General features: G+C 45.5%; 2 protein-coding genes across 7 annotated transcripts; both read left to right on the forward strand.

The window, feature by feature from the left end:
• The first annotated feature begins 18 nt into the window (after positions 1–18).
• KIFBP (kinesin family binding protein) lies at positions 19–10,588 on the forward strand. Of its 5 annotated transcripts, none has more exons than XR_014948533.1 (7): positions 19–379; positions 2,201–2,299; positions 4,022–4,104; positions 4,207–4,390; positions 6,426–6,510; positions 8,451–8,696; positions 9,181–10,588. XR_014948533.1 is itself a non-coding variant. In XM_015866458.3 (7 exons), the coding sequence occupies exons 1-7, from the start codon at positions 32–34 to the stop codon at positions 10,057–10,059; spliced, it is 1,788 nt and encodes a 595-aa protein (XP_015721944.3). In that variant the 5' UTR covers positions 19–31; the 3' UTR covers positions 10,060–10,588. The 5 variants fall into 5 exon arrangements, 4 of the variants coding, with proteins under 4 accessions (XP_015721944.3, XP_085410231.1, XP_085410232.1 ...); XM_015866458.3 differs by having other exon boundaries at positions 8,451–8,560; XM_085554105.1 differs by having other exon boundaries at positions 8,618–8,696.
• Positions 10,589–11,772: 1,184 nt separating this feature from the next.
• Positions 11,773–17,287, forward strand: SRGN (serglycin). Of its 2 annotated transcripts, none has more exons than XM_085554114.1 (3): positions 11,773–11,899; positions 16,808–16,955; positions 17,040–17,287. In XM_085554114.1, the coding sequence occupies exons 1-3, from the start codon at positions 11,866–11,868 to the stop codon at positions 17,230–17,232; spliced, it is 375 nt and encodes a 124-aa protein (XP_085410240.1). In that variant the 5' UTR covers positions 11,773–11,865; the 3' UTR covers positions 17,233–17,287. The 2 variants fall into 2 exon arrangements, with proteins under 2 accessions (XP_085410240.1, XP_015721961.2); XM_015866475.3 differs by lacking the exon at positions 11,773–11,899 and adding an exon at positions 15,569–15,706.
• Positions 17,288–17,311: the final 24 nt, after the last annotated feature.

A 17,311-nucleotide genomic window follows, 5' to 3' on the forward strand; every position in this document is an offset into this window, starting at 1 on the left:
TGACGCGGGGCGGGCGAACGGCGGCGACAAGATGGCGGCGGCGGGCGGCTGGTGGGCCGCGGCGTGCGAGAAGTTTCGCAACGCCAAGACGCTGTCGGACGTGGAGTCCCGTAAGGACCCGGAGACGGAGCCCTACCGCTCCAAGTACAGCGCCCGAGCGCTGCTGCAGGAGGTGAAGCAGCAGCTGAGCGCCGCCGAGGATTGCAGCGAGCCGCGGCTGCTGGCCGTGAGGCGGGCCGTGCTGGAGTTCGAGCTGGGCGTCAACCACACCGACACCGAGGAGCTGTCGGCAGGAGAGGAACATCTGCAGCGCTGCACGCAGCTGCTCGAGCCGCACCGACTGAACCGGGACTGCGTGTCCCTCTACATCCAGGCACAGGTGGGCGGGGGGGCGGCCCGGGGCTGGGGGAGGTGAGGCCTGAGAGGCTGCACAGCCGTAGGGGGCTGGTTTGAGACCTTATTGCACACCCTTCGTTTTTACTTGCTACCCAAGTGGAGTTGGGGAATGCTTTTGTTTAATCTTACACGTAAGAGGAAAACTCTGAAGAACATGATCACATCCTCTGAATGTTTACGTGGGAACCCGTCCCTTACATGCACACACACACACACGCTTTCACTTATGTAGAGCAGTTGTCCCTGTTAGAAATGGCTGCTGTGATTTAGGAAGGGCTCTGGAGTACTTCACAGCCACACAGTGTAAAGCTGCAAAGGGACTGTGTGCTCCTGTGAAGCGTGGATCAGACGGTGGCTTCTTCTGCTCTACCTGAGAAGGAGAGGCTGTAGTGAGGTGGAGGTCACCCTCAGAGCAGGTAACAGCGATAAGATGAGGGGTGATTGCCTCAGTTTGCACCAGGGGTGATTTGTGTTGGGTATTAGGGAAAAACTCCAAAAGAGCAGTGATACAGTGGTACAGGCTGCTGGGGAGGTGCAGGGAGTCACCATGCCTGGAGGTGTTGCAGAGCTGTGGGAGTGTAGCACTGAGGGGGTGGGCTGGGTGAGCTATGAGAGTTTTTCCAACCCTAATGACCAAAATGGCTGCCCATTTGTGGTACGGGGCACCCACAGCTTTGGGCAGCATTCCCAGCACCCCACTGCCACTCCAAGGAAATAATTTCTTCCCAGCAATTTTTTCTGATGTGCTGGAAGTAACACTTGAGAATCTAAATAAAACCCAAACAAACAAAAAACCCAAAACACAACACTGAACATCAAGATTGTGGCAGCCAGCAGTGGCTGTACTTTTACATGAGTACTCTCCAGTGCTGTAAAGTACATTGTCACCTCACTGATGCCTGTTTGGCAAGGAGGAGCATTCCTTTTCCTACCAGGCCTGTTTCTATAGCCCTCCTCCTCCTCCTTTCTGCATAAGGATACATGTGATGATTTCTGTCTAATTAAATTTGGTCAATTCCGTTGCACAGCTGTGGGCAAAGTGTTTTTGTTCATAGCTGTCATGATACGTGTGGCTTTCTCTTAAAACATTATAAAATAGTAGGAATTGAAAGGGCTACAAGGCTGGCATTCAGCTACATGTAAGAGCTTTCTGAAGGTTTTTTGTTTCCAGTCCTGTTAGAATTTGTAACAGCACGTGCTAGGAATTAAATTAGCCCACTAAACATGGGTTTGTAATTAGCACCTTCAACTTAATAATAACATTAGGGTTGTTTTTTGTAAAGAGTAGATGCAGTGAGACGTTACCATGCACTTTGCTGTGATATTCACTACTGTCTTTAAGTTTGTGGCTTTTGCACCACAGCACTTTTTAATTTCCTCGTCAAAATATGCAGGTATTCATTCCTTCCACGCTTTTTCCCTATTAGGTTTTTCCACGAAGACTCAGTGACAAATTTATTTGTCCTTGACTCTCCTTATATCTGTATGATTTCAAGGTTGCTTGAATCAGGTGCAGAATAGACTGTGTACAAAAACCTTTCTATATGAGCACACCAGGGACAATTTAGCAGGGTAAACACAGAAAATTGCCGTTTGTGAGGTGACTTTGTATGCTTGTCTCTGGGAGAACCCTCCTCTTTGAGCAGCTTGTGATAAAGTAGGTGAGAACAATTTTTGCCTTTTGGAATCAGTTATATTAGGCAGATGCGTAGGGTTGAAGACCCATAAATTCTATGGAGAAAATGTTTAGTGTAAGTGGAATTGATTGGAAAATAATTGCTTTTTTTTTCCCTTTTAACTTCAGAACAATCTAGGTATCCTATGGTCCGAAAGGGATGAAATTAAAACTGGCCAGACTTACTTGGAATCTGCAGAAGCCTTGTATAATCAGTACATGAAAGAGGTACGGTGCTTATTAATCTGGCAGCAGCTCTTACATTCATACACCACTTACAGTTTTGATAATTGTGGAAGAAAACGTACAAAACAACTTGAGTTTGTGAGCTTTGTGATGTCGCTTCTGAAAAGCCGCGTGGTTTGTTTACTGGCATAGAAGGCGTAGGAGGATCACTTGATAATTCCAACATGGATCTGGGAAAATAGTTTGTGTCAGAAAAAGGTGATCCTTGTTACAAGGTCTTTGAATTGATACTCCAGTGCTGAATCTGGCTTCTGATTAAGATCATCCCACTTTTATTATGGGAATGCTTTAGAAGGTCAGGCAATTGCTTTTGGTTCGAGAAGGAAAACAAACTGTAACATCTGCGTGGTTTTCTCTGACTGAATGGCAATGTCATGCTGCACAGAGGCAAGTAGTTCAGCTTGTTTCCAAGAGGACAGTCTTCTGAACAGCTAAACCCCTTTTGCATGTTAAATGGTGTTCTGAGTTGTGGATTCTGCTGTGTATCGACAAAGGCTCCCTTGTGCTATTGTTACAGTCTTTGCAAAGCCTTTCTAACACCAGCTTGCTTTGGGGACAGGGCAGTTGTTGAGGGAGCTGAAAATATTAGTGGCCTTAAAGGAGCAGCATTCTGTGTTTCAGGTTAAACAAGGTAGTTTCATGAAATTATGTTTTTTTTGGGAATACAGCTTACAGCACAGGTTACTCTCATGGGAATTTCAGCACAGGTTATTCCTTATTGGTTACTCCCTGCCATTGCGCTGCCTTTGTAGCTGTGCTGGTCTATGGTTAAAGAATAGGTAGTGGATATAAGGAATTAAGACATGTTCATGGAAAAGATCTTCTGTTTTCTGCCTTCTGGATCAGTTGGTCTAACTAGAGATGCCACATCTCTCCACAGATCCTCAGCGTAATTAATTCCTGATGTTCATCTTTGATATTTATACCCAGCTAAGCACGATATTGATAGCTTTCTTTTGTTAATGTGTACAACTGTATCTTTCTGTTCTTGCGTGAAGTAAATAGACAGTCTTGTACAAATCACAAGATATATCAATGTAAGGATTCTGACAGAACATTTGGTTTAAATAACAAAAAAACACTTGATCTACCTGACCCTCGTGCAAGTTGAATTAAGATTTAACAGCTTCATCCTCTGAAGATGTTGCCTGCTGTTTCACCAGCTTGTGAATAAAGGGAGTTGAAGTCACATCAAGGCAGCACAAACAGTCTTTATAGCTGAGCACTCCTGACATCATGTTGCGTGCACTACTTCTTGCAGAGTGTTTTCACGTTACAGATTAGTGTTGCCAGGCAAGTGAACGTTTCATGCTTGCAGATGTGCTTAGTAGTAAATTGATGCTTTGAAAAGCATCGTGTAGAGCCATTTTGGTGCTGTATAATCTAAAGACTCCCAATTATAGTCCTGTAGAATACAAGAGTGAGTATTTCTGAGGCAGGTAGCATGTATTATTTTAAACTACACAAACAAGTTTTTACAAGCCAAACCCTTGTATTTCCATGTGAAATCATGGGCTGCTTTTCCTAAATTTCTTGAGGTATATAGAATTGCATCAGAAGTGTGACAGTCAGATAGAAGTAGATGCATTATGTGAAGTTCTGTTCAGTTTAGGAAAGGAAAATGGGTAAATAGTCTGCAGCCAGAAGAGGGAGTCACAAAGTAAGAGAGATGCACCTTCTTGAACATACTGTGTACTCATGCAGGATGGAAATCCTCCCTTGGATCCCAGTGAACATTTCATGGCAGAAGGAGAAGAAAAGCTCACAGACCAAGAAAGATCAAAAAGGTGGGTGAGTAACAGCAACCTAGATTTTTATTTTTATTTAGGGGGGTGGTTTTTTTTAGGGTCTAAAGAATTAAAAGAAGTCTAAAGAGCTTGTTTTTCCAGATTTGAAAAAGCCTATACACATACACTGTATTATCTGGCCCAAGTCTACCAGCACCTGGAGATGACTGAGAAGGCTGCTCAGTATTGTCATACTACTCTTAAGCGACAGCTTGAGTACTGCGGCTACTACCCGGTAGAATGGGCGCTCAACGCTGCTACCTTGTCACAGTACTATCTTTCCAAGGTAATGTACCTCATGCTTTTCTGCTTTAATTGTGTAAGAAGTGGTTTGCTTCCACACATCTTTATTGGCTCTAAATAATCCACTGAGCCAGGAAGTTCTCCAGGTCTTTTTTAGGGGTTATGTCCCAGACTACTCAGATACCTTCCTATCACAGAATCACAGAATCACAGAATTACCCGGGTTGGAAGGGACCTCAAGGATCATGTAGTTCCAACCCCCCTGCCTAGCAGGGCCACCAAACATACACATTTACTAGATCAGGTTGCCCAGGGCCCCGTCCAACCTGGTCTTGAACACCTCCAAGGACGGGGCATCCACAACCTCACTGGGCAGCCTGTTCCAGGACCTAACCACCCTTCTAGTAAAGAACTTTCCCCTAACATCCAACCTAAATCTTCCCTCCTTCAACTTAAAACCATTTCCCCTAGTCCTGCTATTATCAGCCCTTTCGAAGAGTTTACTCCCCTCCTGGGAGTAAGTTCCCTTCAGGTATTGAAAGGCTGCAATGAGGTCACCTCGCAACCTTCTCTTCTCCAGGCTGAACAAACCCAACTCCCTCAGCCTGTCCTCATAGGGGAGGTGCTCCAGCCCCCTGATCATCTTTGTGGCCCTCCTCTGGACCCTTTCCAAAATCTCCATATCTTTTTTGTACTGAGGGCTCCACACCTGGACACAGTACTCCAGATGGGGCCTCACAAGAGCAGAGTAGAGAGGGACGATCACCTCCCTATCCCTGCTGACCACCCCTCTCCTGATGGAGCCCAGGATCCCATTTGCTTTCTGGGCTGCCAGAGCGCACTGCTGGCTCATGTTAAGTTTCTCATCTATCAGGACCCCTAGGTCTTTTTCAGCCGAGCTGCTCTCAAGGACAACTCCTCCCAGCCTGTACAGGTGCCTGGGGTTCTTCCGGCCCAAGTGCAAAACCTTGCACTTTGCCGTGTTGAACCTCATTAGGTTCACCCGAGCCCAGCTTTCCAGCCTGTCAAGGTCCCTCTGAATGGCATCTGTTCCCTCCACCGTATCGACTGCACCACTCAGCTTGGTGTCGTCAGCAAACTTGCTGAGGGTGCACTCCATTCCCTCATCGATGTCATTAATAAAGATGTTAAAGAGCACCGGTCCCAAGACAGACCCTTGAGGGACGCCGCTCGTTACCGGCCTCCACCTGGACATAGAGCCATTGACCACCACCCTCTGTCTGCGGCCTTTCAACCAATTGCTTATCCATCTAGTTGTCCACCCATCAAATCCACCTCCCTCCAATTTGGAGATGAGGATGTGATGGGGGACCATGTCAAAGGCCTTGCTCAGGTCCAGGTAAATGACATCGGTCGCCTTCCCTTCATCCACCAACGCCGTCACTCCATCATAGAAGGCCACAAGATTAGTTAAGCATGACCTTCCCCTGGTGAAGCCATGCTGGCTGTCTCGGATCACATGCTCGTTCTTTATGTGATCAAGCATGTTGTCCAGGAGGATCTGTTCCATAATCTTCCCAGGCACAGAGGTGAGACTCACCGGCCTGTAGTTACCCGGGTCGTCCCTGCTCCCCTATACTTAAGTCTTCTACCATACCTCAGCCTGTTAATGCTAATTTCAACAGCAATTCATGATTTCTGTGTTTCTTGCTGCGTTGACAACCGTAATCATTAAACAAGGCAAATATGAGTAAAGAGATCTAAATCTGACTTGTAATGTTGACTTGTTTGTCCGGCTGATTCTGTTTAACACCCTGTGATACTATGACAAGGCAGAAGGAAGTGATGGTAACATAGATCAGAGCAGTGTGAGAACGTTCACAATTGTTCTTGTGGCTGTGGTAGCACAAAAATACTTAGCTAAAATACTGTATTCAGTCGTAGGTGTGGAAAAAACATATTTTATTCCATTGCCCTGGGGAGCAAGCTGCTGAGCCTCTCAGTTCTATATTTGCCTTGTGCCCCTGTCTCTTACTGCATGAGGTGAGGGGGTTTAGCGGAGAGCAGTCTTTCTGTTCCTTCCATTGGTGACAAACTGTTGTTTCCATCTGTCTCAGCAATGCTTTATGGAGTCCCGACACTGCTTAGCAGCAGCCAGCGTCATCTTCAGCCAGGCTGGACAGGTGCCATCTTCTGAAGACAGTAAGTTCATGTAGAAGTGTTCAATGATAAAGAAGGTGAATTGTGCACTGTTAATACCTGTATTAAAATGAAGTCTCTGTGTATGTACTAAACTTATCCAAGTGATAATTTTCAGCAGTCTTCTTCTGCTTACAATAAACTGGTTTGTATTTATATGTAAAATACAGCTTACCTTGACTTCTGAATTGTCAGAAGACAGTAATTCAATGATTCAAAACAAATGCTTCCTAAAAATGGTTTTTAAAGGGGGAAAGAAAAAAATGACTATAGCTTTAAGGATCTGTAGTTATGTGATAGCATCAGCATTCAAATCCTCTGCTGTAGGCTTATGCTTTCCTTATCTACAGCATAGCTCTTTACATTCCATGTCTTGGGCAAATGGAAGTTTAAAAGGGACAGAGCTTAACTCACAGAGAGTAAGCAAGCACGCAGGGCAGCCCTAGTCTGAGTTCTTAACTCTGGCTTATAACAGTGTGTATTGTTCAGCTTCTAATGATTTGAGCTGTTCAGGATACAAGCACTTTAATCCAATGATGTTATTACACATGAAATTGAATTTTGAATAGGTTCAGCCAAGTTTTATTTAACCCACTGTCACTGAACTTCAGTTAGTTTCATTGCTTTCAGAATTTCCCTTAGCTCAAAAACACAGAAAACTCTGCAGTTGCCTTTGAGGGTGGTGTCCAAAAGACTTTTAGTTTCAGGGAACAGGGCTGTCAGAACTGAGTTACGCTTATTTGTAGGCTGTTTTCAGACAACGTATTTTATGAAACATTCAGAAGATCTGAGTGAGGGTTTGCAGACTTCTGTAGCTACGTGCCTGCACAGTTGTTTGATTTAATATGGTTCACAAGCCAAAAATGGAGGTTATGTGTTGGGTAGGAGCAGAGCACGGGAGCACACTTACAGTTATGCTGTAGAATTCAGGCGTGAGACTGAAAGTGACAAAGCGTCCTGGTTGTACTTCATAAATTTCTTGTGTGACTTCTGGGCAAGTCAACCAACGTTTATCTCAGCTTCCTCCTCCACTAAACAGTGATATTTGTGTCTGTGTGGTGGAGTGAATGTTCCTCTGATATTCACTTTTCCCAGAACAGAGAAGCGGTGCTGTGAAGCTGAAGGTCACTGTGCAGGGAGCACTAGCTCACAGACGGGCTAATACACAGTCAACATTGGCCACTCTGATGCACTTTCCTTCTGTCTTGTTAATCAGTATGTAAACATGTGCACAAATGCTTAGTGAAGGTGCCTTTTTTAAATTAGCAACAATTACTTCCTTATAAGAACAGCCTGGTTCTCTCTGATGGATAATAACAAACATAACTGATCTGAGTATGACTTTTCATTTGGTGACAAGGAGTGCTCGCATCCCCTCATTGTTCAGCAAACTCAGTGCCCCCTGTTCAGAGAATGGGAAGTTTGAAACCCATCTGTGTTTTGAAAGTGATATCTCAGGACTATTTCTAGCAGTGGGGAGATCATGGGGAGTAAAATACAGGAGCTGCAGAGCTAATAGATACTGTGTTGGTACCAAAGGCAGTTGCCCTTAATTTTGTTCCCTTTTTTTAATATTGAGTCTGGAATCTGTCATTGACAGTAGCAGTAATTGAGCAGGCAGATGAATCTCGGAAAGCAAACTATTATTTTTTCTCCTGCTACAGAGAGACATGAAGACCTTTTCCAGTAAGATTTTAAAGCTTTCTAAACGTGCATTCCTTTTTGAAGAATTCACACATGACACATCCGTGTTAATCTATATGGGTTTCTACCAGAACGGCAGTTTACAGAGTTGTTGTATACCCCAACACAGAGAACGCTTTTGTCTGACAACAAATTAAAAATAATTAAATATAAATAATGTATTCTTTGCATAACATTTGAGGTTAATACTGGAATGCTTAAGCTTTTCTGAAGGCTGTGTGCTTATGTCCATTAATTAGATGAAATGGAGCAAGAGCAGCAGGACCTTAGACAGAGAAAAGCTGAAATTGCAAGGTGCTGGATTAAGTATTGCTTGAATCTTCTGCAGAGTGCTCGGAAATTACTTGAGGTAACTGCAAACCTGTTCTTTGTTGTTGTTTAAAAAATTCTGTTTTGATGCTTGTAGCAGGAATTGATTCATGGTTGGTAGCAAATGATGAACAATTGTCCAGGGAATAATTCAAGAGATGCTGGAAATCTAGCAGGTACTTCATGTTGTGCCTTGACTTAGAAATAAGCACAAATGTGAGCTCAGCTCTGCTTTGTGAGCAGTGTGCTGCTTCTACAGCAGCTTCACAAATTCCCCTCCTCTTCGTTGAGTTTTCTTGTGCCTTGATTTTTGGCAGGTTGACTTAGTTAACAAGCAGTAAGAACGTCATCTTGTATTTCTGTATGCTTGTATTTTCATGCTTGAAACTCAGCATTTGCTGAAACAGAAGCTTTCATGGTTTGGCTGTTGTACAGAGTGGGCAGACTTGAGTTGTTTTAGCATTGTCATTGTTTTTTTTTATAGGATGTAGATGTTATCAATATGTTTTTTAGTGAATATAAGGTTGAATAACTAATGTGTCTTGTGTTTGGTTGCTAATTACTTTGTGTTTGAAAGATACCTCAGAAGTAAAATGATGCAGTGCAAGCTTGTCTTTGTAAGGCACATGTGTTTTTAATTAGCATGCTTTATCTTTTCAGGACAACGTAGGAGAGCTGGATCCAGACAGGCAATTGGAACTTAAAGCCCAAAGGAAGAAAGAAGAAGATGAAAAAGAGAATGGCAGGAAAAAGGCTGTGCTTTTTGGGACGAGTGATATATGTGACTCTGTGTTAGCCATGGAAGAAAAAGTGAGCAGCCTATACCCTTTAGATTTTCAGGAAGCCAGAGAAATCTTTCTAGTGGGTCAGAATTATGTTCAGGAAGCAAAAGAGTTTTTTCAGGTGGATGGTTACGTTACTGACCATATTCAAATCGTTCAGGATCACAGTGCTTTGTTTAAGGTACTTGCTTTCTTTGAAGAAGACTATGAGAGACGTTGCAAAATGCACAAGCGTAGAATAGACATGTTGGAGCCTTTATATGCAGACCTGAACCCACAGTACTACCTGTTAATCACTAGGCAGCTTCAGTTTGAACTAGCAGATACCTATTATGAGATGATGGATTTGAAGGTAGCTATTGGTAACAGATTAGAAGAGTTAGACTCACACACAATTAAAAAAATTAACAGTCTGGCTCAGTTAGCCATCAAATATTATGAACTCTTCTTAGATTCACTGAGGAGCCCAGATAAGGTGTTTCCTGAGGAGCTCGAGGAAGATGTTCTTCGCCCTGCAATGGTGGCTAAATTTCATATTGCACGACTGTATGGTAAAATTATTACTTCTGATAGCAAAAAGCAGCTGGAAAATATGCAGCTGTCATTCGTGTATTACATGTTTCTGGTAAACTATTGTGAGAAGCACCCAGATGCTGTCCATGCTATTGAAACTGAGCTAGAACTCAGTAAGGAGATGGTGGGTCTTCTTCCAGCAAGAATGGAGAGGCTAAGAGCAAAACTGTGTCCATTCATCTAAATGTTTGCCTTGAGGGAAGTGTGTGCTATTGAAATGATACCTGTCAAAATCAGCTTCTGTGCTGATTAATGGAACTTAAGTGGCTACACTTTGGCCGTCCAACTAGAACCTGCAGTAATACAACCTTGTGGGAGAAAAAGAGCTCTCCACCTTAGTAGCTCATCCACACTAGTGGTGTAAACCTTAAATGTTAAATGAACGTCCAGCTGATGCTTTGTATTGCTTGTCCTGTATATAAACGTAAACCTTTTCTCCCTTTTGTTTCTCCCTTTGACTGGGATCTAAGTGCAGTGCTGTACAAAAATGGTTTCTTCTGAGACTCTATTGCTCTGGGGAAATTTTTCTAAGAAACTTGAAGCATGTTCTTCCACCTAGAAAACATTTTATCTCTTCTAACCTTTCTCCCCAGAAAACCCTATCCACATGAAGGGAATTTTATGAAAATAATATGATGCTTGATGGTTTTTTTTGACCTGTTAATAAAGATGTAACTGATAAAGGCTCAATAAATGAGTAGCTTGGCTAAATATTTCTCAGAGTCCTTGCAGTTCTGTTTCCTTTCATGTTACTAAGATATATAGTACAACTTCTGCCAAAATACATAGTGATGAAGGTGTTTCTCAGCATCTGAACTGCCAGAATGCTGAGCAAGAAAGCAGCAGACTTTGTGGATGGAGGTGGGAGGGGAGACCCTGCTCTTAATATTCCTATTGGGAACTGATGGGGTGGAGGTACTATGATATAGTGCTCCAGCAAATGCTGGACAACACATAAAGTCCTGAGAAGCTGTTGGTGTGTGTTGGTTGGAGCTGCAAGTGAAAGAACTGGTTTCTTATGAGAGGGGAAAAGAAAAAAACAAGAAAAAAAAGTAGGAGGGAGGGTGAAGGAGGAGCATAAGCAAGTAAGAAAGTACATCTTGTACATGTGGTCAAAACCTCTAGTTTGCAGAATCCTGCATCGAACTGACTGGCTGACTGCTAACCACAAACAGGCCAATGAACGGGTCCTGGAAATGAGAGGTGGCAAAACTCAGAACTGGAGCACCTATTTGCATGCATACAGAATAAGAGTGTGTGTGTGTGTGTGTGTGTGCACTGTTAATTTTCCTAAATAATGGTCTAATCAGCCTCTAAGAGTTTCCACTCTCAGTGCTTTAATTCAGTTTTTCCCTTAGCCTGATAGTAGGACAGCTCACAGTTTCTTAAAAGCAGCAGTGCACTGTAAGTACATTTCAAATGTAGTAAATATTTATGGACTCACAGAAACCAATAATGTCAGTTCTTCATCCCCTATAGCAAATGTTGAAGGCTACCACTGGCTGGACACAGTTTATTGTTAAGCCTGTATCATGGCAGATGCTCACTGCAATGTATTGCATTGGTGTTTTTAAGGCATGTCTTTTTCATGGAAACCTTTTGAATAGTTCCTACTTGTGACATGATTTGACAAAATGAAGTAAGATCTTGTATTTAGGTTTAAAAAAAGAGAAGGAGGGAGGTGGGACGAGAAGGGGCTGTTTGGATTAGGCAACAAAGCTCCCTTCAGGAATGCTGAGTTTTAACTGTGCGAAGTATGTGTGAGGTCAGGCGTTTATCTCAAAGATTAATTGAAGATTAGATCCCTGTGAACTCCATTTAACCTGCATTTCTTATTCCTTTTTGTACCTCAGAAAAAAAAAAATCTTACCGCTGAAAATTCCTTGCTGTTGTTTTTGTAGTAGTTTTTCTTTACCCAGCATAAAGCAGCGAGGTTTTCAAGACACTCACGTTTGTGCTGAATGCATATCAAGTGTAAGATCTCCAAAACATGGAGGCTGTAACCTCAGCGTCCTCTTCAAACAGTGAGTAATACTCACCAGAGGTAACGTGCTTTAGTTAAAAACAGTTTGGTTGTAACTTAAATGCTTTCAGCTCTTGTTCTGAATGTGTTATGTAGTATAAATTGGATTGACCCAAGCAGATTCATTGTTTCGGGACCCTTCCCATGGAAGGAAGTTCTTTCTCTTATTTACATTGAGGAGGGCAGCAGGAGAAGGCCCTCTCCTTCACAGTTCTCCCCTCTTAAACCAGAAATACCAGAGGGAAGTGAGAAATGGCCCTTCACTTCCCCTTCCCATCAGGAAAACGGGTACCCCCACATTGCACAGGGCACAGGCTTACGTCTTGGCAAGGCAGATGGCTGCTTTCTCTATCTGCAGAGTGGAGATGCCTTGATGCACCAGTGCAGTGCTGGCACTGGCTGCAACTCTGTGCTCGGAAACATTGCAGGAGCCTGATAAAGCTGAGCATCAGACAGTGAGATATCAGGCCTATCTGCTTAACTCATGCCTTTAAGCATTTCAGTTTTGCTTGGGGTTTTCCTTTTGCTCAGCACACGGTGAAGCTGGGTTTTACTTTTTGAGTTTATTTTGAAAGGTTGAGGTAATCACTGATACTGTGGTGTTTTCCATGGAACTTTTCATTGTAGAATGCCCTGAAGCAGCCCTGTGAAGCAGGATCTCCCCGAGCTGCCATCCCTGAGGCCAAGTCCCTTGGAGCCTTGCAGTTAGAGATCTAAAGAGGGCTATGTTAAAACCAAGTGCATGAATTTGCATCTGGAAACATTTGTCAACTTATTCCTCTTAAACTGCATCACTTTAGCTTACTTCAGAGCTTGTCGGGAATGACTAATGCAGATTGTTAAATTCCTTATAGAAAGCGTGTTATGCACTTCCTGGTAACTGCTGCAAAGTGCCTGCTGGCACTTTCACATTCTGCAGTGTGGCTGATGCTGCACACCTCTTCCTCATCCCAGCCAGGCCTGTGGGCACTCACTGCTTTCCTGATGAGAACCCTTTGCCTGCCTGCCCTTTTCCAAAACCTTCTGATGGTGTCTTTATAGCCAAAGATGGGGGTGATGCACTGGAGATGGTTCAGTGAAGGGAATACTAAACAGTGGGTTTTGTTGTTTTTTTTTTTTCCCTCTAACATGTCTGTAGTGTTGAACATTTGTATAGAGAAGTGACTGATAGCAATGCAGAGCATGAGTTTGGAACAGTGCTAATTGTTCAGGTGCTTTGTAGCAGTGCTTCTATGTGTTATGCTTGAGTTTTTGGCATCTGGTATGCACAAGACATTCTCTGTGTTCTTGTTGCTGTGAAGGAGACATTGAGCAATGATGCGTTTCCCTGATAGAGCTGTTAATATAATTTGCCTCTAAACAAAGAGGAATTGGATGAGTGACTCTGTGAGATTGTGATGGAGGGAGAGGACTATGAGTGTTTGCACTGGGGAGCCTGAAGATCCACAGAGGAAATATGTGGGGTGAAAGGAAAGAATAGTGAAATGACTTCCTGTAAGCAGCCTGACTGGGAGGAGAGGAAGAACCAGCGGTTTCCAGGTGCGTTCTTGGGACTCAGGTTTGGGTCTATCCCTCATTCAGTGCTTTGGATGGTGACAAGAATTGCTGGTGGAAAGAAGCCGTTGGCAGCTTCCTGTGAGCCATCAGCTGTGCTCAGTGCTGATGTAGTTGTGGGTTTTGAGCAATGATCTCTGACCTCTATCATGGGAAAAAAACAGAACTGTTCCTCTGTGCTATCTAGATGGCAGCAAACTTTAGATTTCTACACAGTGCATGTGAGCTGTGATGATTTCTTGTTAGTTCTGAATCTTATCTTCACAGGCCAGGTCCTGATACTGCCCTCAGAGGCCAGAGGCACAGCACGAGAGGCAGAGATACCGTGTGCTGCAGGGCCCTGTGCTCAGCATCTCAGGTGCTGGGTGGAGGATCCATCCCAGCTCCAGGCAGGACTCAGAAATCCCCTGCAGTGACCAAAATCAACCTCCTGGTCTTACCAGCTCTTCGGGTGTCTCCAGGGATGAGGCACCCATCACATCTCTGGGCAATCTGTGCCTCACTGCCCTTAGTGTAAAACTTTTTCCTCACATGCTGTCTACATTTGCTTTCCCCTCAACCCTTGCTCATGGTGTGACCTTTCTTTTCCCTTTTCTGGCCATTCATTGCCCTTTAGCCCCTTAGTGCTGGTCAGCACAGGCACAGCCTGTCTATAGCAGGCCATGCCCGGAGCAGGGACCCACAGGAGCACAGTGATGTCTGTGTGTAGATAACAGCCTGACTCGTGGGAACAGGGACCTGGCAGCAGTTACGGTCTATCTGATTTCTGAGCAGTTATGAAAGAGGAACTTCCTTATTGAGACTCCATCTGGATGGTGATGCCTTGCCCCTGCACCTGGATATCATGGGGCTGCTGAGAGGGAATTTTCCAGAGTGAAATTCCCTATTGTCAATGGCAGGATGGATATCCCCATCCTAGCACGATAATGTTACTAAATTACACTCCTGAAGCAAGCTGGGAGATAAAAACAGCCCTGAGAGATATAACCAAGGAGTGGTTCATCACTTGAGATGCTTGTTCTCTGCTTAGGGATTACTTCCAGGTGTTTTGGTCACCTCAGGAGGAGTCCCAGGTGCCTGTGCAAGGCCTGGAGCTGCAGCAGACCCCTCCTCCTCCCTGCCCCCAAATTAATACCTTAGAAAAATGCAAAGCTCTTAATCTCCTTTATGCATGATGGGAAAGCAGCAGCAGTGCTTAAGCACAGCAGAGGCAAGAAACACCCTCTTCCACACCCATAGCTGTACAGTGGCACGTTTCAAAGTTATACTCTGACAACGGTGCAGCCCGTGTGCTGTTTGTCTGCCCACACGGGGACTGTGGCCACGGAAATCAGAGGTGTGACAGCACCGACCGCTTCCGCACCCACTGCGCTGTTTGCTGCTCAACACAGCCTCACACACAAAAAAGAGAGGAAAAAAACAAGAGAGCTGATGCTAAAAATATAGAGAAGTCGTCACTACAAATAACTGCCGCATGCGAGTTGATCTCCACGTGGTGTTTTGGAATCTCCTGTTTTTCCCTGCTGAGAAAAAGCCATGAAAACACCTAATAAATGGCAAGGATGCTCAGCCCCTTGTCTTGCAGTGGATCCACATGAGCACGAGGTGAGCACAGGGGAAGTCATTGCTCACCAGAAGCACCACCAGGATCTCGGTAGGCTTTGTGCCATGAAAAGCTGTTCCACCATGTGGCTGACACTGCTGGCCATGGTGTTGCAGCTGCTGTGGTGGTGGGCGCCCATCGCTCCTCAGTTCACCCACTGGAAACAGGATGAACAAGAAAAGCCTACTGCTGCTTGTACCTAAATCATTCTTGGCTAAACTCAAGCCTGGATGGTTGAATCCCAATGGAAAAACTGCCAACACAAAAACACAGCATGGAGGAAACAGCAGCGGGCAGAGATGTGCACCTGGAGGGTTTGCCTTGGGTTTGCCTCTCCCCGCAGCCAGCATCAAAGTGGAGATTTTGGTGCTGGGTGGGAGGCTGTGGGGCCGGAGCGCTGGGCTTTTCCGCAGATGTCTCACTTCAGTCAATCAGGAAACGGTGACGCAGGTTATGGGTTGGGTTTGAGGTTTTGGAAACCTTGTCTAAAAGTCGGTTTCCTTGCCCTGCCGTGTTTCTGAAGCGCGAGGCCGTGGTGGAGGCTGGCAGGGAGCGGAGGAGAGCCGGCCAACATGCAGCTCCAGGTCAGATGTAGCAGGAGGATTTTCCTGGCTGTTTGTGTAATCCTCTTTGTGGGATGCACAGCGCAAGGTAACGCCGAGCGGTTGTTCTCTCTGCAGTGCTCTTTCTGCGCTAGGCAGTGTGGGCTCAGGAGGAAGCCTCTAAATTTAGGGGTGGACATTGCAAATCGACCTTCTGGGAGGAGTGAGGGCTGCTTAGGAAGCCTGCTTTGCTAGAGTTCTGTTTTCTGGAGGGGGAGTGGGGAGATGCCTTTTGCAAGTGTTTTATTTCTGTCTCTCACCTGGCCCGTATGAGAAGACCTTATCAAGTAAGCCACTTTATGTACACACACATCCCAAATGTATATGGCAATGTATATATTTATCCAGCCCTTTCTTAGGGGTCTGTTTGTGTCCTGCTATTCCGTTAAGCAGTTACAGATTAAGCCTGTTGCAGTCCCCATGTCACAACTACTCTGGTCTACAGCCTACTTTGAGGGGGGGAGGAAAGGAAATTGGGTATAAGCATGAGGAAACCGTACGGTTTACTTGGTACAGAAAGCATTGCAACACGCAGCACTAAAACAACGAAAAGGAAATGTTGATTCATGACGACAAGTGCCCTGTGGAGTCACTTCTTGCAAGAGAGAGGCACTTAGCAAGCTTAGGTAGGATAATTCTCTACCAAACCAAGGCTGTGGCAGTGAGAGGCTTCTATTAGGCACCTACTGCTGTTTCTATCCTGAGGATGGCCTTTGAGATGTTGTTTGTAGCCTCAGCTCTGGGTAGTGCTTATGTACAAAGTACTCAGTCACGCTCGTTTCTTCTGTCGCTGGTGCTGTTATGAAAACAACCACCTTCTTAACAAGGTGCTAAGAGAGGTAAACAGAAAGGGGAATATGCAGTGAAAGCGGCAGGAAATCCTTTCTGAGGGATTTTGTTTCTCTGGCAGAAGAGTGTAGGTGGATGCTGCAAGTCTCCTGCCACATGATGGCAATATATAGGGCAGTAGAGAGCCATAATTACAGGCAGATATCCCCAAGAAAGCGAGAAAAATTAGACAAATCTCCAAAAGGAGGACAGCGTACCGGGGGGGTGGGGGTGAGAGTGAGTTAATTAAATGAGACCGAAAGGCAGGATCGTAGCTTGGTTCCTTTGGGTACTGGGTGACGCTGAGGGCCGCTCACAACAGGTGCCCCCGCGCAGAGGGCGCGGTACAAGCGGGTGCGGTGCCGGCCCGACGCCTGGTCCCCCAACTGCGTGGAGGAGACGGGGCCTTGGTTCCAGCTGCACGACGGAGCGGCCAACAGGATCCTGCCGCCACTGGCCGACCCTGCCCTGTAAGTGAGGGGGCGCTGGGGGAGCGGCAGCGAGACGGGAGCGGGGCGTGAGACGCGGGGCGTGTGACGGCTGCGGTGTTTCAGGATGAAGCGGTACCAGGAGCTGCGCGACGCCTTCCCGCTGTCCGAGGAGCCGTCGGGCTCGGGCTGGGACGCGGCGCTGGAGCCGGGCTCGGGCTCGGGCGCTGAGTCCATCCCCGCAGCGCGGGCAGCGCAGCGCTACGAGCTGCCGCCGGGGATGGAGCTGCGGCTGCAGGACGAGGCGCTGCTGCCATAGCGCCGGGATGGACGGACCGCAACACAACCCCGGCTCAATAAAAACGCTGCCGTAAGGCTTCTGTGCGCTGCTGTCTTTA

The sequence above is a fragment of the Coturnix japonica genome, chromosome 8, assembly GCF_054131305.1.
Source record: "Coturnix japonica strain WE chromosome 8, WE-NBRP24, whole genome shotgun sequence".
Taxonomy (NCBI): Eukaryota; Metazoa; Chordata; class Aves; order Galliformes; family Phasianidae; genus Coturnix; species Coturnix japonica.

Bases quoted from the DNA above. Each gene is read 5' to 3' on its own strand.
- KIFBP (XM_015866458.3), top strand. From the start codon at position 32: ATGGCGGCGGCGGGCGGCTGGTGGGCCGCGGCGTGCGAGAAGTTTCGC. The intron at 380-2,200 runs GTGGGCGGGGGG...TTTTAACTTCAG, and splicing joins CCCTCTACATCCAGGCACAG to AACAATCTAGGTATCCTATG. The intron at 8,561-9,180 runs GTAACTGCAAAC...TTATCTTTTCAG, and splicing joins GTGCTCGGAAATTACTTGAG to GACAACGTAGGAGAGCTGGA.
- SRGN (XM_015866475.3), top strand. From the start codon at position 15,628: ATGCAGCTCCAGGTCAGATGTAGCAGGAGGATTTTCCTGGCTGTTTGT. The intron at 15,707-16,807 runs GTAACGCCGAGC...CGCTCACAACAG, and splicing joins TGTGGGATGCACAGCGCAAG to GTGCCCCCGCGCAGAGGGCG. The intron at 16,956-17,039 runs GTAAGTGAGGGG...GCGGTGTTTCAG, and splicing joins CCACTGGCCGACCCTGCCCT to GATGAAGCGGTACCAGGAGC.